Source organism: Rhineura floridana, chromosome 4 (genome assembly GCF_030035675.1).
Source record: "Rhineura floridana isolate rRhiFlo1 chromosome 4, rRhiFlo1.hap2, whole genome shotgun sequence".
Classification (NCBI taxonomy): Eukaryota; Metazoa; Chordata; class Lepidosauria; order Squamata; family Rhineuridae; genus Rhineura; species Rhineura floridana.
Genome location: NC_084483.1, coordinates 205,991,175 through 206,016,450, shown reverse-complemented (window position 1 = coordinate 206,016,450; position 25,276 = coordinate 205,991,175). Strand labels below are relative to the sequence as shown.

At 45.8% G+C, this 25,276-nt stretch overlaps 1 protein-coding gene across 3 annotated transcripts in view; it reads right to left on the bottom strand.

The window, feature by feature from the left end:
• Window positions 1-12,349: 12,349 nt before the first annotated feature.
• The window catches only part of KIF13B (kinesin family member 13B), a 221,979-nt gene continuing 209,052 nt past the window's right edge, over window positions 12,350-25,276 (bottom strand). For 2 of the 3 annotated variants that reach the window (XM_061625815.1, XM_061625816.1), the window contains 2 exons: window positions 22,739-23,795; window positions 12,350-18,102 (listed from right to left, as the gene is read on the bottom strand). In XM_061625815.1, coding sequence (XP_061481799.1) covers window positions 17,813-18,102; window positions 22,739-23,795 — 1,347 coding nt within the window. In that variant the 3' untranslated portion in view covers window positions 12,350-17,812. The remainder of the gene's footprint in view (window positions 18,103-22,738; window positions 23,796-25,276) is intronic. The other variant, XR_009762449.1, reaches the window with a different exon arrangement.

Here is a 25,276-nt window from a genome sequence, read left to right as displayed (position 1 = left end):
GCGCCCATCCTTTCTGTAAAACCCGTTGTCAGTAAGACTTTCAGCTTTGGAGTCGTTTTGAACAGTTTTTTAAAAAAATCAGTTTGTCATATGTTTAGGTTGACTTCATAGTGTGTGGGAAATAATTTTTAGCTGATGCCCAAATGCTGCCCTGTTTAGCGTCCTGAGAACAGTCTGCTTTGGAGTTACGGGGCTTCCCCAGCAACACTTGCCTAGTCTTTGTGGGGCTTGTGTACATCTTACACTCTCCCAGGAAGATGATCTGAAAAGGGGAGTTGTGCGTTCTGTTTGGGGCATGTAACGGAAACTGCCTTACGCTGTGTCAGTGTGTTGGTTGATCCAGCTGAGTATATTGTCCACTCTTGACTGGAGCGGCTCTTCAAGATCTTGGGGAAAGGTTCTTATCAGCTCTGCCTCCCAAGATCCTTTGCAAAACTAGGATTGACCCTGATTAAGCATGTGCCCTACCACTCGCCGGTAGCCCCTTCCTTTCCCTGTAATGTGAGAAACTAAGAACATAAGAAGAGCCCTAGAGCTGGATCAGGCCTGTTGGATCAGGCCAAAGCAGGCCCGCCTAGTCCAGCACTTTGTGCTTACAATCTGGCCAACCAGATGCCGTAATGGGAAGCCCGCAAGCAAGGCCTGAGCTCAATAGCACTCTCCTCACCTACAGCTCTCAGAAGTAATATTCAGAGGCATACTGCTTCCAAACGAGGAGGCAGAACATAGCCATTGTGGCTAGTAGCCATTGATAGTCTTATCCTCCATGATAAGGCCAAATTTTGCAGTCTTCCCCTTCTCCTCTGGGGACAATCCGAGTTGTGTCTGCCTCTGGGACTGTGGCCTTGTTCAGACATAACGTTTTGTCTTGGTTCAGACTTAACACTAAACTGTGGTACATCACAAAAGGAAGCATAATTTTCCAGTCTCCTTCCGGCAGCCACCCTGGAGGAAGAAAGCCAGAGAGCACTAAACCGTAGCTCAGCCTTGCATCGAAAGCAATCTATTTGTCTAACTTCCACCTTTCAGGACAGCCTTCCAATATCTTTGCCATACAGGATATTGCTTATCTCAGTTAAGTGAATAAGGATGATTTACACATCAATTTGACTCTGTGGCAATCATAGTTATCACATGATAGCTTGAATATGTCAAAACGCTCACACCAATTCCCATGTGATTTGTCTGCCACACATTGTAAGAACAGCCCAGCTGGATGCAGTCTACCGCCCTGTTCTCACACAGGCCAACCAGATCGTTGCCTTTTGTCACTCTGGGCAAATACTCCAGCATGTGAGCTGGACTGATAAAGAGCTGTGGCCAGTTGTGGCTAATAAGGGCACGAGAAGAGCCTGGCTGCTGGGTCAGACCAATAGAGCATCTAGCACAGCAGCAGCTGGTAGCTCCATGTCAGTGGGGCATTGGAATCCTCTCCGGGTTTTAAGGCGCTGACACACCTTGGATAGCTTCTTGAAAGCTCAGAGTAAAACCCGGAGTTAAGTCCACTGACATGGAGCCACTAGCTGCCACTGGTCCAGGATCCCATTTCCCACAAGTCTGAGCGCCTCCTAGAAGCCCACAAGCAGCCCATAAGGAAGGCCATCACCCACCCCCACTGCTGTTCCCCAGCACTACATTCATCAGTACTAGTAGCCGTTGGTAGTCCACAGTGGTAGACCGTAAACATGTCCTGATCAGCACGAGCAATTCGAACCAGTCCTCCAGCCTAGAAATCCCATTGTCCTGAAGTGTTGGTAGTGTCTTTTACAGTATTTGGCTGGTTCTTCTGTTCGAGACAAAGAGGTTTGTGATCAAAGTGTCTTTCATTCAGTTAACTGGTTGGCTTTTGGTGATGCAGCAAAACGTTAGTTTGGTCTTCCAGCGCAGAAACTCTGTTCTTCTCAGTTCTCTTGTAGATTCCAGTGTGCCCTTGCAACCTTTTTTGTGTGTGTGTGTGTGTGGATAGAAATGCCTCGTTGTCTTAACTGAGATTCTGCTGGAATCTTTAGAGTCCTACAAATTCTGGCAAATACTTTGGTGTTCGTGGCGGATTTCCAAAAGCTATTGCAAACATGTTCCTGTCCTGATCTAAGAACCAAGCTCTGGGTCTTTACCTTAGTTTGTGATGTGTATGAAGGGGGAGAGGAGTGTCACTCACCACCCCAAGCTTGTAGGCCATCAATGGGATGAGGTCACCATTCGGGGGGGAGGAAGGCTTCCTCCCACTTCAAGAAAAGGCCAGCATTTGGAAGCGGATGTCAGTAGCAAAGTCTCCAGGCCAAATTCCCGTGGGTGGAAATGTTCATTTCCATGCCAGCTGACCATGGTGGGCTTCCCCGAGTCTCACGAGTGGACCGTGCATTGCAGAGTCTCTGTTTGTCTGTGTTAGATGTCCATTTCTAAAAGTGCCTACACGAGTAACTGAACTTGATCGTGACCAGGTCTTGTGTGTGTTTTGAGAAAGCAAAAGGGACAAAAAAAGCCTCTCCATGCAAGACTTGAAGGACAGAGCCCAGAAGTTGAATTAACTGCAGAAACTCCCCAGATGGAAGCTGTGATGGCCCGCCCTGCTGCCTCTCTTTCCCCTCCAGACTTGAATTCTGTTTCTGGAGAGCCTCTGGAGAACCGAACAATCTTAGAGAGATCATTTCAGTCTCTGATCTGGGGGAGACAGATCACCCCAGTGCTCTAGAGACGTGTGTTGCTTGCGCCTGATGTGAGGCAGAGCTGTCCTGACAGGCAATCCCTGTTACAAAAGTCTCCTGGGACATATCAGCCATGTAGTGAATCCCCTCTCTCTCTGTCGCCTCTTTTTTCCACCCACCCTGTTCCACCCTGCCTCGTTTCCTGCTGTGTCGCAGTTCTCCTTGCATATGGAGGCGGCAGCAGCTTCCAGCCATCTGTGTCCGTGACAGATTCACAGCCCCTAAAAATGAAGTCTTCTGTTGGTTGCAATTTATCCTAATTATCGTCCTATCCTGGGAGGGGCAATCGTTCTGATTCTAAATGTTAGATTAGTCTTTAGGATCCAGTATCTCTGCATTTAATTCCACCTAAGGAATCTCTTTTAACCCAACAGCTACTGCCAATATTTCAGTTTTATTCTTCTTTAGGAGAAACTTCCAACCAGGTTCTTAATCTGGATTCCAAAAATGCCCCCCTCCCTTATTTTGGTGGTGAAACTGTCATGGTTTCCCCTAAGTTTATAGTTTAATCTTTTATGTTTAATCTTTACAATGTTTTTGCTTAATCTTGTTTTTAAAAAAGAAATTGTTTTTTTTAAAAAAAAATCTGTAAGAAAAGTATCTCTCCAGTCCAGATTTGCAGATTTCATGGCGTGCACACATGCTGATATTGGGTCGTGATCTTACCCAGTTGATTACAGAGCAAAATGAACATAAGAACATAAGAAGAGCCTGCTGGATCAGGCCAGTGGCCCATCTAGTCCAGCATCCTGTTCTCACAGTGGCCAACCAGGTGCCTGGGGGAAGCCCGCAAGCAGGACCTGAGTGCAAGAACACTCTCCCCTCCTGAGGCTTCCAGCAACTGGTTTTCAGAAGCATGCTGCCTCTGACTAGGGTGGCAGAGCACAGCCATCACAGCTAGTAGCCATTGATAGCCCTGTCCTCCATGAATTTGTCTAATCTTCTTTTAAAGCCATCCAAGCTGGTGGCCATTACTGCATCTTGTGGGAGCAAATTCCATAGTTTCACTATGCGCTGAGTAAAGAAGTACTTCCTTTTGTCTGTCCTGAATCTTCCAACATTCCGCTTCTTTGAATGTCCACGAGTTCTAATATTATGAGAGAGGGAGAAGAACTTTTCTCTATCCACTTTCTCAATGCCATGCATAATTTTATACACTTCTATCATGTCTCCTCTGACCCGCCTTTTCTCTAAACTAAAAAGCCCCAAATGCTGCAACCTTTCCTCGTAAGGGAGTCGCTCCATCCCCTTGATCATTCTGGTTGCCCTCTTCTGAACCTTTTCCAACTCTAGAATATCCTTTTTGAGATGAGGCGACCAGAACTGTACACAGTATTCCAAATGTGGCCGCACCATAGATTTATACAACGGCATTATGATATCGGCTGTTTTATTTTCAATACCTTTCCTAATTATTGCTAGCATGGAATTTGCCTTTTTCACAGCTGCCGCACACTGGGTCAACATTTTCATCGTGCTGTCCACTACAACCCCGAGGTCTCTCTCCTGGTCGGTCACCGCCAGTTCAGACCCCATGAGCGTATATGTGAAATTCAGATTTTTTGCTCCAATATGCATAATTTTACACTTGTTTATATTGAATTGCATTTGCCATTTTTCCGCCCATTCGCTCAGTTTGGAGAGGTCTTTTTGGAGCTCTTCGCAATCCCTTTTTGTTTTAACAACCCTGAACAATTTAGTGTCATCAGCAAACTTGGCCACTTCACTGCTCACTCCTAATTCTAGGTCATTAATGAACAAGTTGAAAAGTACAGGTCCCAATACCGATCCTTGAGGGACTCCACTTTCTACAGCCCTCCATTGGGAGAACTGTCCGTTGATTCCTACTCTCTGCTTTCTGCTTCTTAACCAATTCCTTATCCAAAACAAAATGTTTCTTCCTGGAACCCTAGACAACCACCCTTTAAAAATGCATCAGAACCAGGAGCTGATTTGCAGCCTCTGTCCAGAGAAAGCTCATTGCACTTGCATACAAAGTTGCCTTATATCAGCCTCCCCCAACCTGGTGCCCTCCAGATGTTTTGAACTGCAGCTCCGGTCAGTCCCGGCCAGCATGGCCAATGGTCAGAGGTGATACAATTGTAGTCCAAAACCAGGCACCAGGCTGGGGGAGGCTGCCTTATACCGAGTCAGCTCACTGGTCTGCCGGCTTCCTCCCAGGGTCTCGAGCAGGGAAGGGTCTTTCCCAGAGCTGCTGCTGCTGCTGAAGATCCTTTAAGAGGGAGATTGATTCTTTGCATACACACCAGATGCTCTGCCATTGAGCAGACCCTTTCCCCATTGAAATAAAGAGGACAGAATAGAGGTGACTAAAGCCCCACGGAAATTATTGGAGGACTTTCTTTGGATCAGGGGGAAATTTAATTTACTCTTCTTGATGGGTGTGAGCACTGGCTAATGTGGAACGCTACACCTAAGCTGTCTTTGCCACTCTCCAGTGGGGGAAAATGCGCAAAGCCTGTAATCCTGGAAAAGTAAAGCGAATCAAGGTGCATTAAAGCCGGTGGAAGCAAGATGTGCATTTGGACACTTAAGGGCTGGATTGCTTGACACCTACCTTCCCCAATAGGGAGCCCTCCAGATTTTTTGGACTACCAGGCAACATAGCCAATCGTCAGGGATGCTAGGAGTTGTAGTCCAAATCACCATGTTGGGGATGGCTGCTTTACATGTTGCTAAATGTACTCAGAGGAGATCGTGTCCTGGGTGTGAAGCCTGCACAGCACCAGAGTATTCTGGTTGTGACATCAGAAATCCAGTTGGGTTTGCGCTGTTCCTAGACAATGGCTGTTTCCATCCTTGAGGCGTGCTGAGCATTCCCGTGTTGTACCTTAGCCTGGTTCAGGGTGATGTCATCCCGCTGCTGTAAATGTTATCTGGACGAGGACCCCTCTGTCAAAAGAAACAGGCACGCTGGCGCTCTGGGCAAGACCTGCGCTGAGGGAGACGGTGCCTTGGGCCATCTCAGAAGGGCCAAGATGAAGGGGGAGGGGGCGTTCCTGTTGTGTGGTGCTGAAGCAACTCTTTACTTGCCTGCCTGCCTGGTCCTTCAAAGGGTGCCTTGCCGCGCACGAGGGAGAAGGTTGCAAACCTCTCCAGGCACCTTCTCTTTTGTAAAGAAAAAGAAAGGGTGCAGGAGTGACCCTCCCCTCCCTCAGTCCTTGCATTTCAGCTGTCCCTAGTCTAGAAGGAGTGAGCGATGTGTCTTTCTTCAGGATTGTGTTTGAGTGTCTTTTTCGGATGGCATCAACAGTGGGCGGGGGAGAGAGTGGAGAAGAGCATTAAATGTTGTGTTAAGGAAATGGGAAGCAAAGGCGGACTTGCGTCCAGGGGTGAGAGAGCAAGAGGCCTGTCCCCTTTTAAGGAGCTCATTGCAGTTTGCTGCAACCTGCTGTTGACAAGCCCTGTCTGTGCATTTTCTGCGTGAAGTACCAGGATTGTCTGGCTCCTCTTTTTCAGTGTTCCCTCCTCGCTCACTATTGTGGTGGCAATACGCGCATCGTGTCTGGTGTCTCTGCCTACCCGCACTGTGTTCACCCTACCTCAAGAGGTAAATCTGTGTCTCGCTGTCTTGCACCTAGTCTTTTTGTGTTTTGTTTCTAATGTCTGTTTTACGCATACACACACACACAAGCCCCACAACACTGGAATGTATGTCTGTATAAGCCCCTCCCAATCCAGCTCCGCCCTCATCCAAGCCCTCCCACCTTTGCTGTTGCCACCAGTTCCTATTGCAGATTGGAGGCTGCTTTAAATGTGAAAAAAATTGTTTTAAAAAAGCTATATAAGGAAGAAAAAATAAATAAAAAGTATAAAAAACCTGAATGAAAAGCTAAAGCTGAATTTATAAGCCTTGTTGCATATGAGCCAAAGTGCAAAAAGCTCCGTATAATAAACTAACCTGCCACTCATATAAATATAAATATATATAAATATATTAAAATCAGACTGTTCTACAAAATTGTGTATTTGTATTTTTGTGTACGTACAATTTTCTGCTAAGCAGAAGGAGGATGTAGTATAGGATGATGTGAGAGAATTTTTTTTAATCAAATTTCTTTTGCTACTTATTTTTGTTAACATCCATATGCCTGTCTTTGTCTCCTATATGTATGACACAGTTTTTGAAAAAGCTGTAGTCTCTCTCTCTCTCTTCACCCCCCCCCGTCTTTCTCTTTGTTTTGGTCCCATATTTTCCCCCACCACCCTGACAACCTCAGCAAAGGGGTGAATAACAGGCCACTGTTAATATCAAAAGACCCATCCTAGGGAGCTTGCTGTAGTTGTGTTTACTGATATTGAGCCCAGGCAATGGTGTTGTGTTCCCCAGAAGCAGATGTGCTCTCTTAGTTTATCTTCTCTTTTTGCTGCACTGCAAATACTGCCTGCACCCCTGGGAGTTCCTAATTTTCCAGCATACATGACCTGGCGAGGAAAGGGGGTGGGCCACATTGAGGTCACTGCCACCACTGAAACCAAAGTGGCAGCTTAGGGTAGTCAGTGTGTTTGCAGCTGGAGGGCACCTGGTTGGCCAAGGCTGGTATAAGTGCTAAGGGTCCAAAGCACCTCTCCCGTCTTCTGTGCCATCCCTGCCAGAGCCCTACAGTGCGGATGAGCAGACAAGCAGGACTCATTTCTTGGGAAACTGCTCCAACAGTAACAAGAGTGAAATGAAAATATCCTGGCTGACATCTTGAATCTTGAAAGACAAACAAAAAACAATGCATACTAAGTTAATAGTATCTGTCGAAGGATCTTTCCCCCCCCCCCGTCTTGCTTATTAAATGCCAGGCTAGTCCCAGCAATCCTGCATGAATCCTTCCAAACCACTAGTGGAAACTGGGACCACCGTTGTTGAACCCTGGGTATTGTGTAACAGCATGGTCAGCACCTGGAGTGCTTTGTTAACTTATACATAGACGCACTTACAGAAGTCCCCTTTTTCAAAAGCCCTCCAAGGCAGACCTTGGTAAAACTGTGCTTGGACTGTGCCACTTTGGACTGCAGGTGAGGAATGCCTAATTTTGAATGCTCAGCCCTAGGGAGAGCTCAGAACTAGCAAGGAATGGAGAAAACTAGACTTTCTCCTGCTATACTAACTTCGTGTGTGCAGGAATGTGCTGTGTTTCTCTGTGAGGAAATACTCAACTCAGCATACTCCAAGAACAAGTTTTATCAAAGGAGGAAGCATTTGGCAGCAGCTTCTTCCAAAAGATAAGTTGCAGCCGTAAAGAAGCCAGGCCTGGGCTCATTGCTGAATGATGGTACAGTCTCAGATCTTTATATGTCAGAAAATGTTCTGGACCTTGATTTCCTCACCTATTTAACAAAAGTGCACTCATACCTGTAGAGAGGCTTGCCCGACCATTCCCTTTTTTTTACAGAAGTGCTGTGAGATTTTCTTTCTTTGCATATATGCATTTTTCTTCTGTTAAAAGGTAAATGCCCTACATCATTGCCTCTTGCCTTTTTCTAAGGGAGAGGGAGAGAGAGACCGCATCTTTCTATGTAGGGCTCATATTTATAGCAATGTGTATCGACTGTGAGAGAAGTCCTTGTTTCTGTACGTGAATGGAGAGTGAGAGAGCGAGCGAGAGAAACAAGCGCTCTATTGTATTAATTAAAAACTAGTTTAAAAAAACAAAAGACAAATGAGTCCTTGTATCATTGTAATCTCCTATTCTGGATTATTAGTGCCTTTTTGGACAGTAGACTGTTCTGTAATTAAATTGTAGTATAACTGCTTTTTTGTACAGTTTTGTTTCAATAAAACTTTTTTTTAATTTGTGTTTATTTTAGTATTGTACCTACTAGAAAATTAAAATGTATAACTGAAAAAGTTTTGATTTAGTCCTTTTGTGAACAAAGTTGTCGAGTTTCATTTCATCGTATGTTCCAAGGTCCCCTACTACACAAAGTCACTGGATGAGCAAGGAATAATCGTCTGTCACCTCCTATTAGGCGGGATGATCTCAGGGCTGTTCAGGAGAGCAGCTCTCCTCTGAGGTTCAGCTGCCTGTAGAGTCTAGCAGCACCTGCTGGGGGGAAAAAGAACTCAAACGCAGCTATTTCCAAGCTATTCTGATAATTGCCATTTCTTTACATATAAAAAAAGTTACACTGTTAACTAGTTTCAGAGGTCAGTATTATGAACCTTTTGTGGTAAAAATCAAGAGTCCTGTGGCAGTTTAGAGTAACAAATTTATCATCACGTAAGCTCTTACAGACTCTGGCACATGTCATCACACGCATGATTTGTGCGGGCAGGTATATAAAGGAGAAAACTGTAAGGTAGAAGTTGAATGGTCGTGAGAAACGAAAATGAGTGACAGCGCTTAGATGTATGTTAGATAGTCACACCTTTAACAGGAGCAGACGTGATAATTGCTGAGACGATTATGCTAACACCTATATAGTGGGACAGGGAACCATTTGTAGGAAATTGACAGAACAGATGTCCTGCCACTGGGTAATACAGGGTTAGCAAAAGCAGGTCTTTACCACGAGTGCAGATTCAGAAAACGAAAAAGCGAAGCAAAGCAGTTGTAAGCTCCTCTTTGAGAGCCCGTGGGTTCTCATGGTTGCAAGAAGCCGCAGTTTGGCTGTACCACAACGTGCACAAGAAGCCAGCATGTGGGTCCAACTGGGGATCTACCCATAGCATAATGGTTCTGAAAGGACTAATTGAATGGCATACAGCTCCTCTTCTGTCTGTTGGGTCTTGCACTGCCTTTACAGCTAGTTTGAAAGGCAAGAAATGTGTGGGCTTCAATCAATGAAGAAGATTAATCCATTTAAGGAAAATAGAGCCAAGGTGCACATGTCTGTATGCTGCAATTCCACAGAGGCTTAGAAATGTGGTATCAGGTATAGAAATCAGCTTGAGAATCACAGCTTTATTCTTTTAAAGAGAGAGCAAGTTTCTAACCTTTATGGATATGAAGGCAGTGTGCTTACAATGCCTGCTGTAGTCTCTGAAAGCAAAGGTGTTTCTTAAAAAAAATCAATGGTTTCCATTCAATTTTATACAAATTTCAACACAATTACACAAATACAGTAACAAGGGTGTGTGTGTGTGTGGTGTGTGTTTGTGTGTGTCCGAACAAGTGCGCTCTCTAACCATTTTAGTGAATGGGGAGGAGGGTAAGTGGGGGTTCAGGTCCCTGCATAGCTACTGTTACTGCACCTTCCTGATGACTAGCAAATACGTCAGAGAAAACTCTGCAAAGGAAAGACAAAAATAAAAACCTGCTCACTTTACGTAACATATCCAGGGAAATGAATCTGAATTCCCCTTTTAAGGATACAAAGCCCTGAATTGGGTGGTTCTATTTGACTGAGCCTTTGATGCAAGATTTACTTCATTCCCTTAGAACATAAGAACATAAGAAGAGCCTGCTGGATCAGGCCAGTGGCCCATCTAGTCCAGCATCCTGTTCTCACAGTGGCCAACCAGGTGCCTGGGGAAAGCCCGCGAGCAGGACCGGAGTGCAAGAACACTCTCCCCTCCTGAGGCTTCCGGCAACTGGTTTTCAGAAGCATGCTGCCTCTGACTAGGGTGGCAGAGCACAGCCATCATGGCTAGTAGCCATTGATAGCCCTGTCCTCCATGAATTTGTCTAATCTTCTTTTAAAGCCATCCAAGCTGGTGGCCATTACTGCATCTTGTGGGAGCAAATTCCATAGTTTCACTATGCGCTGAGTAAAGAAGTACTTCCTTTTGTCTGTCCTGAATCTTCCAACATTCAGCTTCTTTGAATGTCCACGAGTTCTAGTATTATGAGAGAGGGAGAAGAACTTTTCTCTATCCACTTTCTCAATGCCATGCATAATTTTATACACTTCTATCATGTCTCCTCTGACCCGCCTTTTCTCTAAACTAAAAAGCCCCAAATGCTGCAACCTTTCCTCGTAAGGGAGTCGCTCCATCCCCTTGATCATTCTGGTTGCCCTCTTCTGAACCTTTTCCAACTCTAGAATATCCTTTTTGAGATGAGGCGACCAGAACTGTACACAGTATTCCAAATGCGGCCGCACCATAGATTTATACAACGGCATTATGATATCGGCTGTTTTATTTTCAATACCTTTCCTAATTATTGCTAGCATGGAATTTGCCTTTTTCACAGCTGCCGCACACTGGGTCGACATTTTCATCGTGCTGTCCACTACGACCCCGAGGTCTCTCTCCTGGTCGGTCACCGCCAGTTCAGACCCCATGAGCGTATATGTGAAATTAAGATTTTTTGCTCCAATATGCATAATTTTACACTTGTTTATATTGAATTGCATTTGCCATTTTTCCGCCCATTCTCTCAGTTTGGAGAGGTCTTTTTGGAGCTCTTCGCAATCCCTTTTTGTTTTAACAACCCTGAACAATTTAGTGTCGTCAGCAAACTTGGCCACTTCACTGCTCACTCCTAATTCTAGGTCATTAATGAACAAGTTGAAAAGTACAGGTCCCAATACCGATCCTTGAGGGACTCCACTTTCTACAGCCCTCCATTGGGAGAACTGTCCGTTTATTCCTACTCTCTGCTTTCTGCTTCTTAACCAATTCCTTATCCACAAGAGGACCTCTCCTCTTATTCCATGACTGCTAAGCTTCCTCAGAAGCCTTTGGTGAGGTACCTTGTCAAACGCTTTTTGAAAGTCTAAGTACACTATGTCCACTGGATCACCTCTATCTATATGCTTGTTGACACTCTCAAAGAATTCTAATAGGTTACTGAGACAGGACTTTCCCTTGCAGAAGCCATGCTGGCTCTGCTTCAGCAAGGCTTGTTCTTCTATGTGCTTGGTTAATCTAGCTTTAATAATACTTTCTACCAGTGTTCCAGGGACAGAAGTTAAGCTAACTGGCCTGTAATTTCCGGGATCCCCTCTGGATCCCTTTTTGAAGATTGGCGTTACATTTGCCACTTTCCAGTCCTCAGGCACGGAGGAGGACCCGAGGGACAAGTTACATACTTTAGTTAGCAGATCAGCAATTTCACCTTGGAGTTCTTTGAGAACTCTCGGGTGGATGCCATCCGGGCCCGGTGATTTGTCAGTTTTTATATTGTCCATTAAGCCTAGAACTTCCTCTCTCGTTACCACTATTTGTCTTAGTTCCTCAGAATCCCTTCCTGCAAATGTTAGTTCAGGTTCAGGGATCTGCCCTATATCTTCCACTGTGAAGACAGATGCAAAGAATTCATTTAGCTTCTCTGCAATCTCCTTATCGTTCTTTAGTACACCTTTGACTCCCTTATCATCCAAGGGTCCAATTGTCTCCCTAGATGGTCTCCTGCTTTGAATGTATTTATAGAATTTTTTGTTGGTTTTTATGTTCTTAGCAATGTGCTCCTCAAATTCTTTTTTAGCATCCCTTATTGTCTTCTTGCATTTCTTTTGCCAGAGTTTGTGTTCTTTTTTATTTTCTTCATTCGGACAAGACTTCCATTTTCTGAAGGAAGACTTTTTGCCTCTAAGAGCTTCCTTGACTTTGCTTGTTAACCATGCTGGCATCTTCTTGGCCCTGGCGGTACCTTTTCTGATCCCCTTAATTTGATCCCCTTAATTTCTGATTTCCCTTAATTCAGCAATTGTGTGGCACTCTGGTTAGGAATGGAGACCAGATGTAACATAAGGGGAGGTGTTTATTTAGGTAGCATACATCATATCACAGATATGGTACAATATTACAAATTTAGTATAATACAAGAGACCATTAAAAACTTTACACTTCATTACAAGAATCTTTGGATTTTAGCGCATTGAGAAAGGTACAGCCAACAATACTTTCAATACCATGTTTTTTATATACAGTCTCCCTACATTTACAAAAAACATAAAATCAATACAAATCAACAGAAAAGAATAATTCTAGAAGGCTACCTGAAGACATCAGAGGAAGTTAGTGTCCCTGTAACGGTTGTGATGTTGGAAGGTATTTTGCATAGGCCAGGTGCTGGCTTGGCAAAGGTGTCTTGTCCTGCTGCGTAGTGTGAAGGGGTAGATAAGCAGGAACTGGCCACATTTCCCACTCATGAGACTAAAACGCTTGGGATGAATTTGCAAGTTGATAATCCAAATTTCTGCTTGTGGCTCTTGCCAGATACGGCCTCACCGGAAGCAACTCCCAACCATGTTTGACAAACACACAAAATTGTGGAAGTCATACTGTATCCTATTGGCACCACCATCTTGAGTGTGGCATTCTGGGTGGCTTTTGGCCCAGCCCCAGTGAAAATCGGGAATTTGTTTCAGAGATGCTGAAACAAATGGCAGTAGCAGAGCTGGCTGAAGAATGACATGACTGTACTTAGTAGGATGGTGTCAGAGTTGGTGCTAATGAAATCCTTCTATGTTTCAAGAAGAGAACCACAGGTGAGGTTATTCCTCTGCAACATCTCTCAGCAACTCACTGGTCCTACAGCCCAGGGAGTGCCTACTATTGTTATAAAATGGGTAAGGAACCCATGGCCCTCCCAATGTTGTTGGATTCCAACATCCATCAGCCCTAGCCAGCATGGCCAATGTCCAGGGATGATGGGAAGGAGGACCAAGGGTTCCTATGCCTACCATAACCATGACATGTAATACCTCTCTAACATAGTAACAGAGGAAGCTGCATTGGTCCATCTAGCTCAGTACTGTCTACACTGACTGGCAGAGGCTCTCCGGGCTTTCAGGCAAGGTTCCCTCCCAGCTTTACTTGGAGGTGCCACTGGGGATTGAACTGGGACCATCTGCACACACAGCAGATGCTCTGCCACTGAGCTACGGCCCTTCCTGCCCCCTAAGAGGGAGGGGAGAAGCCTCCAGCCCGAAATGGCACCCTTGCCCCATCCCACCCACCATCCTGGTCCCTCTAAAGACGCTGAGTCTATTCTCACCACATGGCTACCATGCAAACGAGGCCATGCCATCGTGTTTAAGCCACACCATGTCCTCACATGGAGGTTGCATTAAAAGGCTCGTCATGGAGGCAGCTGTTGGTCTTGGTCATGGGGTTGTTTATTTAAATCCTCAGAGCATCCCCCCCATCCCAATAGCGGTGCAAATACCTGCAAGGTTGGTATGACGGCAAGAAGAAAATTCAGAGCAGTCAAGGGGCAAAAGGCTGCACAAACTTTAAAAGCAGCTGCTGTATGGAAGATTTAATGCAGGGATGGGGGACCTGTATGGTCCTCTAGAAGCTCCAGGCCCAGAACTCCCATCATCCCTGACCAGTGGCCGTGGCTGATGGGAGTCCAACAACAGCTGGCGGGCCAGAGGCTTCCCAATCATGATTTAATGGGTAAACCGGTTCCCAAACTGCTAAGGCACAGAAGAAAGAATTGTGGCATGGTTAAAACGAAATCAGCAATGCGAGTGGCGAGGGCAACACGTGTCTTCATGCCCTTCCATTCAGCTATAAAAGCTTTCGATGCAAATAATGTGTATACAGTTGTAAATGCAAGAAACTGCATTTTTAAAAGTATTGGAACTTTCAAGACAAATGTCTTAGTGATGGAGAATTCTGTGACGGAGTTTAAAGAGGACCTTTTGAAAATAGAAAGTCTTTGTTTTATCATTTAAAGAAGAGGGAAAAGTTATTCTGGAGACGTGCTTCTAAGAGACAGCTATCTTGCAAAACCTGTTCCATGTGCAAATGATTGAGGGAAATCACCCTGGTTAACATAGGGGTGCATTTTTGTTCTGTTAACATGGGAAAAAACCTCACCAGCAAGGCTCTGTATTAAGAGCTGCCATAGCTTGCCGAAAAACAGACCTACAGTTTAAAACAGCAGTATCAAATCATAACAAAAAAGAGCAGTTAATTAAAGACAAAAGGAAAAGAAGTATGTCTCTTCTTGGAAAGATTGGGGCCATGATCCAGAAAACCACACGAGGACTCCGAGCAAAGCTTTTAATCCAACAAACCTCCTGACCTGGTTTTATTTCAGTTTAGTCTCCAGTGCTATTTCAAAATCATACTTGAAAGCTACTCCACATGAAGGACTATGTAGCTTTGTAGCTTAATAACATATCAAACAAAGGGGGAAAGGGTTACAGCACAAGCAGAGGGAGGCTGTTCTGAGCCAAAGAGCTACAAGTGTCGAAAGCAGCTTTTGCCCACCTGGTGCCCTCACCGATGGGCGCTGAAGTCCAAAACAGCTGGAAGACATCAGCTTGGGTCTTAAAGGAGGTACCTGGATTATGGCTTGTAGGCTGCCAACACACCTTGGAGGCTTCCTTACCTCTTGGTAAAGTGCATGAAAAACCTGGCAAAAACCACGTGCGCTAAAGGCATTGAATTGAGTTACCTGCCGGGCAGCTCTGGCTCACCAGGGACTGGCCATGCTGCAAGAAGTAGGTAGGTAGTAGTAAGGTAAGGTTGCCCTTAACCACTGCGACAGTACGAAACTATTGCCACTGGTGTTTTCCACCAGCCCTGTATAACAGCACTGAGGGAGGACAGAGGCTGTAGTTCTCTAGGCTGCTATAACCGCACTGCAGGATGTAGGAACTGCCCTCTAACATAGAATCCAAGAAATCCCCACTTAAAGGCAAGCAGCTGCTAGCCCTCATTGAGTCACAAGAACTAAGTCCCATCGATTTCAACAGGACTCCGATGGGCTTAATTTTGTAAGGACCAGGACCATGTTCTGTCCTGTAACTTTCTATAAATCATTTTCTTGTTTTCCTTTTAAATAAACCCTTTGGATATCAAATGCCTAGATGTCGGTGCTCATTTCCTCCTATTTCTTAGCTGTGGGACAAGTCTGTCATTATGTAGAACGTGTCTCCTCCAGTTAGAAAGCCAGCTTGGTACTGGGAGAAGCCATTTAAGATGTCACACTGAGATATTTTCCTACCCCCCCCCAATAATTGTATTTTATTAAAATTGCCAGGGGGGCGGGGCGGGGAGATAGAGAGCGAGCGAGAGAAACTGGCCGCTTTTACTCCACAGGGCCTCCAACGGTCCTGGAGCTCTGTTCACTCCAAAGCATCTCTCTCTCCCGCCTGCCAGCCACCATCTCTTACCCATCGAAGCCTCCCAAGTTTGTAGATATGCAGAATGTTCAAGCAAGCCTGTCCAGCTGCTTTCCCTGTCGTTTCCTGCTCTTCCTGGTTCCCGTCACCCTTTATTGGCTCCTACTGGGAGGAAGGGCGGGATATAAATTTAATAAATAATAATAAATATTAATTCAGGTATCCCTGAAAGGACTCGCATGTTGGTGGTTTTTTAGTCTGTGGGGAGTAGTAGAGCCCCCAAGCTAGGGTGCCTGTTTTTTGGTGGCTATCTCCCCCCACACTCGCCCAAGCTGGTGAGTTTAGGCCATTTTCTGACTCTTTATTTAAACCATTTGTGTACTTCTTTTTTTTAAAGAAGTTACCAACAGAGCTCAAATATCCACAAGTGGTCATGGTGTCAGCTCTCTCCTATACCAGACTGAGAGGCAGCACAATCCCTGCAAGCCTCTGGCTAGTGCCTGCAAATGCATCATTGTCTATGCAATTTGCCCATCAGCAAGCCTGTGAGTTTTGAAAGAGTTCAAGGCAGAAGAGACGTGCAGGATCGTTTGAGCAACCTGTCTAAAGTGGCCTCCTGCATCAGGTAACGTGATAATCATCTCCAGGTCTTAGCAGTCCACTAGCCAGCAGGGGCACCTATCCCTCTTCAGATGGAGAACTATAAACCAGGCAAGCCAGGGCAATTTTGGGGCCCACTAAACTGAACACAGCTCACCAGTCACGGCCGGCTATCAGGAGCTCCACAGCTTATTTCACTGCCTGCCTGGGACTGCCAAGACAGGGGTTTTTCCAAGCAGCCCTGCCCCGCCCTGCAATGTGGTTGGTGGGCTTCTTTGAACTATGTGGGTTGTGAAGTGATGCAGGTCTGGCCACTGGAATTATAAACACAAGAGAGTCCAGTTGCCAGCTCAAATTCCTAATAGACATTTTAATGAAAATTAATTTTAATCCATCCACTTCTTCCAAGGGAAGAAGACTGTTTAAAGGAACCCTGTATGGAGGAGCAAGAGGAAACCAGTTCAGTGGGCCGGGCAGCTAGATGCGTGGAAAGAGGCTGGTGTGAGCCTTTGTGCAACGGGAGGCAGTGGGTTGATTGTAAGTCGCAAGGGCTTGGCTACTGCGATTTTTTTTAAAAATAAAAAAAATTAGCAATAAATAAATAAATAAGTTGGGAAAAGGAACGAACTTGTGCTTTACAAACTGCTAAACAGTCCATGCTACAAAGAAGGGTGCCCCCTTAGGGCTTCCAGCTTCCTCTTTGCCATTGTAGGGTTACTCTGACCAAACTTAAACCAACCATATTGGGAACCAACTTTATAAATACAGTAGCACCGGAGGACCTGCTGAAGAAATAATAAAAAAACCACAACCCAAAATCTCAGAATAAAGCAGGCACTTCCCCCGCCCTCGTTTTCTTTAAACAGAAAAAGGGATAGATCGCTATTACCAGCTAGAGGAACTATATGTTTGTTTGTCAAGTTTCAGGCATTGGAAAAAAACAAACCCACCACATGGGCTAGCCCCAAAGCCTCGTTCCAGCGCAGTGAGGGCCAACACCTTCCCATTCACGTCAACAAGAGCAGCGAAAAGAGCAGAGGACAACACTCAAAGCCGGTTCCATTTATAGCTGGGCTCCATCTGTCAGGAAGAACCATCCTCTTTGCGTTCCCATAGTTTAAGGATGAGCCTCTGGATAATAGTGCTCGGATAGCAAGCAATATTTGGCATCCCATCTATGAAACAAGCTCTGCCAACATCTCTCGCAGGAGCTGGAAAGGGATGCCGTCACAACTGCCAATATGGTTTTTCTCACGGCTGGTGCGGGCATGTCCATGTGTGGTGGGGAAAGAGCCTGGAAAAGCACGCATGGAAGGGTCACAGCTTGCATCAGGAGTCTCAGCATGTTACTCCTTCATGGCAAGGAATTCAAGGGGAGAAATTAATACACACCCCGCTATGTCTGTCTCTACCACGTTGACTTAGTTGTGCAAAGTAAGGCCACGCTAAGAAAGAAAAGAAAAAGTGTCATCTTCACAAGGTAGTGTTCAGCCATTCTGACTCGCCCGGTAAGCGCGCCTCGTTCAGTTGGCCCACGACTTCCTGTTTTCAGTATTCTTTGGGGTCTTTTCGGCTCGCAAAGCAGACCCCCCTTCACTTTTGGCCAAGGCAGTCAGGGAAGCCAGGTTGGAGGCGGAGCCCGAGAACGCGCTGCTCTTCCGGTGCTCAGGTGCTCCACCTTGCAGTCGTGTCCCGGCACTCCGGCGCCTTGCTGTGCCCGTGGTCCTTTTTACTCGACTTGGCTTCACAAGGAGTCCGTAGCCTGGATTGCACTTGAAGTATTGCCGTCCTCCAATTGAACCATCGTTCTTACCTTTAGGAAAAGAAAGTCTATTATTATTATTATTATTATTATTAAATGTGGTTTCAAACAGCTATGAAAATAAATTCAGCCAATGGTCTTTGTCAACACAAGGGTGCCGCGCACTCTGATCTGGGTCAGGACCAGCTGAGGACATTTTTGATGCCCAAAGAAGTCATCGTAGAGCATCTCAGTCCCACGAATGGATACGGGTATGCCATGGAGGGTGCCTCAGGGTTCTGTCACTCCTTTGACCACCTGACAAACCACCTGAGTGCCAAACGTCATCTCCTTGCTTTGAGGTATGGTGTTCCATAGAGGATCACTAAGAGTTTCTGAGGACAATTCTGGTTGACTCCTACAAGGCCAACTTTTCACCCAAAAGCTCCCTGTATACAGACCTGCTTGTTGTGAGTGGAGCATTCCTGTAAAACCAGTTTTTACTTGTGCCATTTCAAAAGCCAAGAGCTTTCAGAGGCAAACTATCACATCAGAACCACTCAGACCATGAGCATGAAATGCCAACTTCATTGCTCACGAAGAGTATTTCCACGTTGGTTTGGCAGAAACCCACCCCACTTAGAAAGCGAGTGCTGGAAGAGGTCTTGGAGCTCCACCCCCTGCTCAATGCAGGATGGGCGACAACAGCATCCCTGACTGATGACCATCCAGCCTCTGGCAAAGGAGAGTTAATCACCTCCAGAGGCAGCCTGCTCCAGTGTGGGCTATTCTGGATGTCTGAGCTTCTTAGTAATTTGTTGTTGTAGGCCTTCAAGTCGATTATGAGTTATGGCGACCCTATGAATCTTTATATGAATGCAAAAGACCAGGATGTCATATCCAATACATAGGAAAAACCACAACTGACCTACGCACATGCTTCAGAAACCACAGGTCAGCAATCTTAACAAAAAAAGTGGAGTTGCAAAACATTTCAACATTGAGGGTCACAGCCTGTTGGACTTTTCTATAACAGCGATAGAGATGCCAGCAGATCCAGCAGCATTGACCAAAAGGGAGAACTTTTGGATTTACTCCCTGGACACATTGGCACCACATGGCCTGAACCTGGAGGCCAGAACCACCACTACTTAGCTTCTGCAAATGAAGCCCCTCTGAGCATTCCATCCTCAAAGCTCTATAACTGCCACCTTGATAACTGCATTTGTATGTTGGCAGCTGACGAAGGCAGAAGCTGAAACGTTTTGTTAATACAATAAAAACCTCTGTTTTATTAATCACAATTACGTTCATATATTTTTAGGTGATTAATGGAATCCTTATAGGGATCCAGAGCAAGCTTGAGTGCAGTTCTGTTTGTTGCTTTCAAAACTGATCAGACGAGATCAGGCGCGTTCAGGGTAGTATAGCCGTAGGCTTCTTGGTAATATGGCCACTTATTTTTCATAATTCACATAGTGAAGACCTGTATTACCAGCTGGGGCAATTTCTAAACTCATTCTTTGGCTGACGCACTTTTAAGAGGAGTGTACACGCCCGCCATTCAGCAAATCAGAGGAGTCACCAGGATGACATTCATGGTGATACTCATGGAGCCAAGAGATACCTCTAAGAATAAGGAAGTGCCTTATGCCTAGTCAGACTACCAGGCCATCTAACCAGGCCTGCCTACTCTGACTGGCAGGGGCTTTCCAGTGTCTCAGGAGTGGACCCCCATAAAAAAAAAAAAACTTTGAGGTGGCGAGTACCTGGCTTGGAATGAACCATCCCTGGAGGATGGGGGTGAAAACGTTTCTGATCATCCAGGGACAGGGTAGAACTAGGCAATGAGCTTCCAGGAGGAGGTGAGAATCAAAGGGCCACAGCAGGGAAGCACACACCAGAGACATTTGGAGAGGAACATCATCATCTATCGGCATTTATGCACTAACACTAAAAGCCTCCAAGCCAAGATAGGGCAGTTGGGAGTGCCTGGTTTTAAAGGAGGACCTTGCAGAAGCGTGGTGGGATGGAGAGAACCAGCGGGATATGTTGTCTCTGGATGCAAAGTCTGCAAGAAAGGCAGGGAAGAGTGTACTGGGGGGGGGGGTCATTCTGTACATCAAAGAGGACTATAAGGCTATGAACGGCTACTAGTCACAATGACTATGTTCTGCCTCCACGGTCAGAGACAGTTTGCTTCTGAATACCAGTTGCTGGAGAGCACAGGAGGGGAGAGTGCTCCTGCGCTCAGGTCGTTTGTGGGCTACCCATGGGCACCTGTTCGGCCACTGTGAGAACAGGATGCTGGACTAGATGGGCCTCTCCTTATGCTCTTATGAGGGCACAGAGTCCAAGAAACTAGAAAGGGGTAGAAGGGAGTAGAAAAAGAGGAAGGCCAAACAAGAGATGGATTGACTCCATAAAGGAAGCCACAGACCTGAACTGACAAGATCTGAACAGGGTGGTTCACGACAGATGCTCTTGGAGGTCGCTGATTCATAGGGTTGCCATAAGTCATAATCAATTGAAGGCACATAACAACAAACTTTCACAGAATAACTGAGAGTGGCAATACCAAGCCCCAAAATAACTTAGTACTGGGGGGCATACTTTCATCCTCTTGGCCAAAATACTTAGGTGAACAAATATGAAATCATAGAATCATAGAATAGTAGAATTGGAAAGGGCCTATAAGGCCATCAAGTCCAATGCAGGAATCCAAATCAAAGCATTCCCGACAGATGGCTGTCATCAGGCAGACGTCCAAAAAAGAAAGCGCTGCAATAACAGGCAACTTCAACTGCCCTTACACAGACTGCAGTTCATTACAAAGAGGTCACATTTCTAGATACCCCAAATGACTTTGTCACAGAACAATTGGTCATATAAGTGGCCAGTGTGGAGCTGAGGCTAGACCTGATCCTACCTGGTGCTCAGGACCCAGTGGGCACAGAGCTGTCCAATGCAATGCAAGTGGACAATTGCCGAGGAACTCCAATGACTTCACAAGAGGACGCCTCAAAAATTAGGGGATCAGTAACAAGGAAGGTGAAAGCGGAAGAGGGCCAAACCTCTCCAGGATGTTTGTGGGTTATTCAAGATTTCAGCAACAGAAGCTCAGCTAGAACATACACCATAGATCAGGAAAAGAACCAACATAGTCAAAAGAGTGTCAACTGTGAATTAAGCAGAATCAAGGACGCTATTAGAGGCAAGGAGGTTTCCTTCAGGCTCACCCAAAGGAGAACAAAAAGGAACACAAACTTGCAAAAATGCAAGGGGACAAGAAGAAAGGCACAAAAGGGAGAGAATTTGAGGAGCATATTGCTAAGTAAACAAACATTAATGATTCCTTTAAAATAAACCAGAAGCAAGAATCTGACTCAATCATCCAGCCGCAGATGACTCCATCAGTTCTGTGTGACAAAGCCAATTCAACAGGCTGCAAGATTCCAGGCTGTGCTATACATAGGAAGAGCCCCTGTAGCGAGATCAGACCAAAGGCCCATCTAGTCAAGCCTCCTGTCCTCCTGTGACCAACCAGATGCCGCTGGGAAACTGCAAGCAGGACCTGCTGTACATTAACCTTCCTTCCCCGATTCCCTGACTTGAATCTCTTGCTTTGACTATTGCTTTACCTGTGAGGCTGTTTTAATAGGCTTGTTTATGATTTATTTCAATTATGGATGTGTTAAAGGCAGTTTTACTCTCTATTTTAATCACAGGTGGCTGTATTTTTATAATTGGTTTTAGTCTTGTTATATTTATTTAAGTGTTTTTGTATACCACCCTCTTGCCAAACATCAGTAACATGTTTGAAAGCAACACAGGACAATCATTAAAATGATTTTGCTGTTGGCTTTTGTTTTGTGAATCAGCTTGGTTATCTCTTCTGAAATGAAAGATGGCACAGAAATTCTTTTAATAATAATAATTAAAAAAAACATTTTTTAAAGAGAAATCCTGCCCAAGGAGTGCCCATAAGCAATGAACACCAGGGCTGTTTCGCAGGCAATGGAGAAGAGATCCGCAGTGGGACCCCTCAGTCTTCAGTTCATGATCCATTCCAGAGAACTCTTTCAAATCAGGATGGGGAACATTGGTGGCCATCCAGGTAGTTGGATTCCCAGCTCCCATCAGCTCCATCCACCAAGGCCAGTGGTAAAGCATGATGGGAGGTGCAGGTCAACAGCCTGTGGAGAGCCATAGGTTCCCCCATCCTTCCTTTAAACTGAGCCATATGCTTTAATACCATACCAGCACTCCACACAGAAGACAACCTCCTCCAGTGATGCATAGAAGTATTCATGGGGAAGACCCTTTTTTAAAAAAGAAACTCATTCAGTATCAAAACTATCTGTAGAAATCTGTTGTTGCCAGGCTGCTCACATCTTAATGTTGTGATCTCAACAATATGCAACCTATATGCTCCCAGGTCTTTTAAAGCATCTAGGAAGGTTTCTGACTTACAGAGCAATTGTGCGCAAGGCTGTTTAAATGAGCTACAAGTGTATTGTGGTTTGCATAGGTGGTTGTCACCTAAGCAAATTCAACTGGTTACACAAAGAGGAACCTTTGTCGGACTCCCTTGCTTTCTGTAGTGCGCTTCTGCTGAGGCTTGCTCCATTAATAAAGTGACTCTGCTATGAGATCCGTGGCGCCCCCCCCACCACACACACCTCATCACATCCCTGGCAAGACTGACCTGATGGCAAATCCAACTCGACACCAACCCATGTGCCCTCCTGAAAGTCTGTTGGGCCAACGTATCTCACGGTTCCAGTTTTATTTGTACCAATGGTGACATATTCGCCCTCCTTCAGCCAGTCCGGGACCTCGTTGGTTTCTTCCGAGTCGGACGTTGCATCCAGTTTTTCCTCAGAGGCAGCCTCTGTGCCATTGTCCTGGCCCGGATCTTGCAAATTCTTCCTGCTTCTCTCCTCCCCTGCCTTTTCTTCCTCCGAACTTGAGAACCCTCCTGCTTCTCCTCCCAGCATGCTGGAGAAAGACCTCAGCTCCGAGGTCCTTACTCTTTGGATTTTGAATGGAGAGGTTGCAATGCTGGACTGAGGCGATAGCTCAGGAAGGATCGGAGATTTGGAAGGTCCCAGTTCAGAGACAGATGCTATGTTTGCACATCTGGCAACAGAAAGAGGGCTCCCAACTGGTGAAGTCCCAGGCTGCTGTGTCAAGTGCAACTCTTTCTTTGGTGAAGGGTAGCTGGTGCCCTCAGTAGCTAGAAAGGCAACGCCTTGGTCCTCGCTTGGAGCTATGGAAGAGGCAATAGGCTTTGCCCTTAAGTTGCCATCACTGTTTGCTTTGTCATTGTCCTTAGTTCTTGCCTGATTCGTTTTATTAAGGCCAGGGGTAACTGGATCGTCTCTTGCAAGAGAAGGAGAGCAAGGCTCGGAAGCTAAAATGGAACACGGTTTTATGGGAACGTCAGTGGCAGCCCCCAGCTGGATGGGCAGTGCAGGCTGGGATGCATCGCTTGCTGTGGGTATCTGGCTGCTGGCATGAAGGGGGGCGTCATTCCCTGGTGCAAGTGCGTCAGAAAGGGTTGCCGTGGAAACGCTGTGAGAGAAATAGCCGCTGGACGCTTCGCTCAGGGGACTGGGCGGCCCTTCTTGGGAGTCCTGCGTCTGAATGCCCACTGTGGACGGCTGCAGAGGCACTTTGGGTAAACTTTCGGGATTCTTCTCCAACTCTGTAGACTTCACAGCCATCTCAGAGGGCTCTTTGGCCCCTTCCCCTTGGGTGACCTGAAGGAGAAATGGAGGCACTAGAATTACAATCCGTTTAGAAAACATAAAAATGTTGTGGCTGGAACAGACGGCACCAGTATTCATACAGGTGCTTTTTCTGGTCTATCGCCACTCGCCACATCTGGAGAGGCATGCAATATTTTTATTCATTTTGGGAGGAGCCGAGAAGTAGAAGAGAAGGGCCTGCATAATCATAGGTATCAGCATGTCCTTCAGAGGTGCCCTGCTGGGTCAGGCTAAAGAGGGCAGCTAGTTTTGCCCCCTGTTTCCACTGGTGGTCAGCCAGGTTCTTCTGGAAAGCTCCTAAGCAGAGGCGCATATGCTTAAAAGGTACACTGCTTTTGTCCAAGGAGGCTCTACTTAACTGCAATAGCTAACATCCATGGGTAGACCTCTTCCATGAATTTGTCCGTAAGAACTGAGAAGGCAAGTAGGAAGTGTGTGTACTTGTGGCTTGTTACTGGTTCCCCAACGCCCTCTATCACAGCCTCAAGCATCTAGCTTCGACTCTCACACATGGCTATTCCACTCCCTCGTTGACAAGTTTCCCTTCCAGATCTTGAAGAGCCTCACCCTACTGACTTCAGCACCTACCCTGTCCTAGTCAAACCTTTCTCAGTCCCTAAACTTGAGGAAGCAATGACTTATCTGTCATCTGTACTGCATCCAGCGGCGGCTGGTGCCTCCACATCAATGGGGCAGTGGAATCTGCTCCGTGTTTTAGTCCAAACTTTCAATCCTTGACAGCTGGACTGAAACCACTGCCCCATTGATATGAAGCCACCAGCCGCCATTGACTGCATCCAACAGGGCCTCCAACACGGTGCCCTCAGACCCCACTTGGTGCTAGGCAAGATCCTCTGCCAAAGTTTTATTTTAAAATGTGAGAGGGTTGCTTGGGTGTGTGGCTTTTCTTCTTTGGTTGGGAGGGACTGCCTTTTGCTGGGGGTGTGGCCTGCTTTTTTTAGATAGTGTTATATTTCCTTTGGGACGTGTGTAAGCGTTTTGCCTGTTTTTTTTGGGGGGGGGGTGTATTATGTGGTGCCCATGACAGTTTTTCAGAATTCCAAATGGGCACCCAGGCCCAAAAGGTTGGAGATTGTTTGACAGTAAGCACATGTGCAACTCCAGGACCTTATGATCATCAGCAAACATAGTGCCTACAAGGTTCAAACTTTCAAACTCCGAATAGGCCACAAGCCTGCGTAGTATCCACTTACATTTCGTAATTCAAAACGTACAGATACACTCCAGTTACAGAATCAAGAACCTGGGTAACTCGTATAGAGTTAGAAACACACACCAGCGAGATTATAGTTTATTTGAATCCTAGTGCATTAGCAGGGCTCTGAGGGAGGCAGTTTGGCTAATAGGCATTTTCTTACAGAAGGCCTGATAGGATAAATATATTAATGTATGGGGCACAAGAAATATGCCCCCTATTATTTACTGAAAGATTATTTATATTACGGGAATGG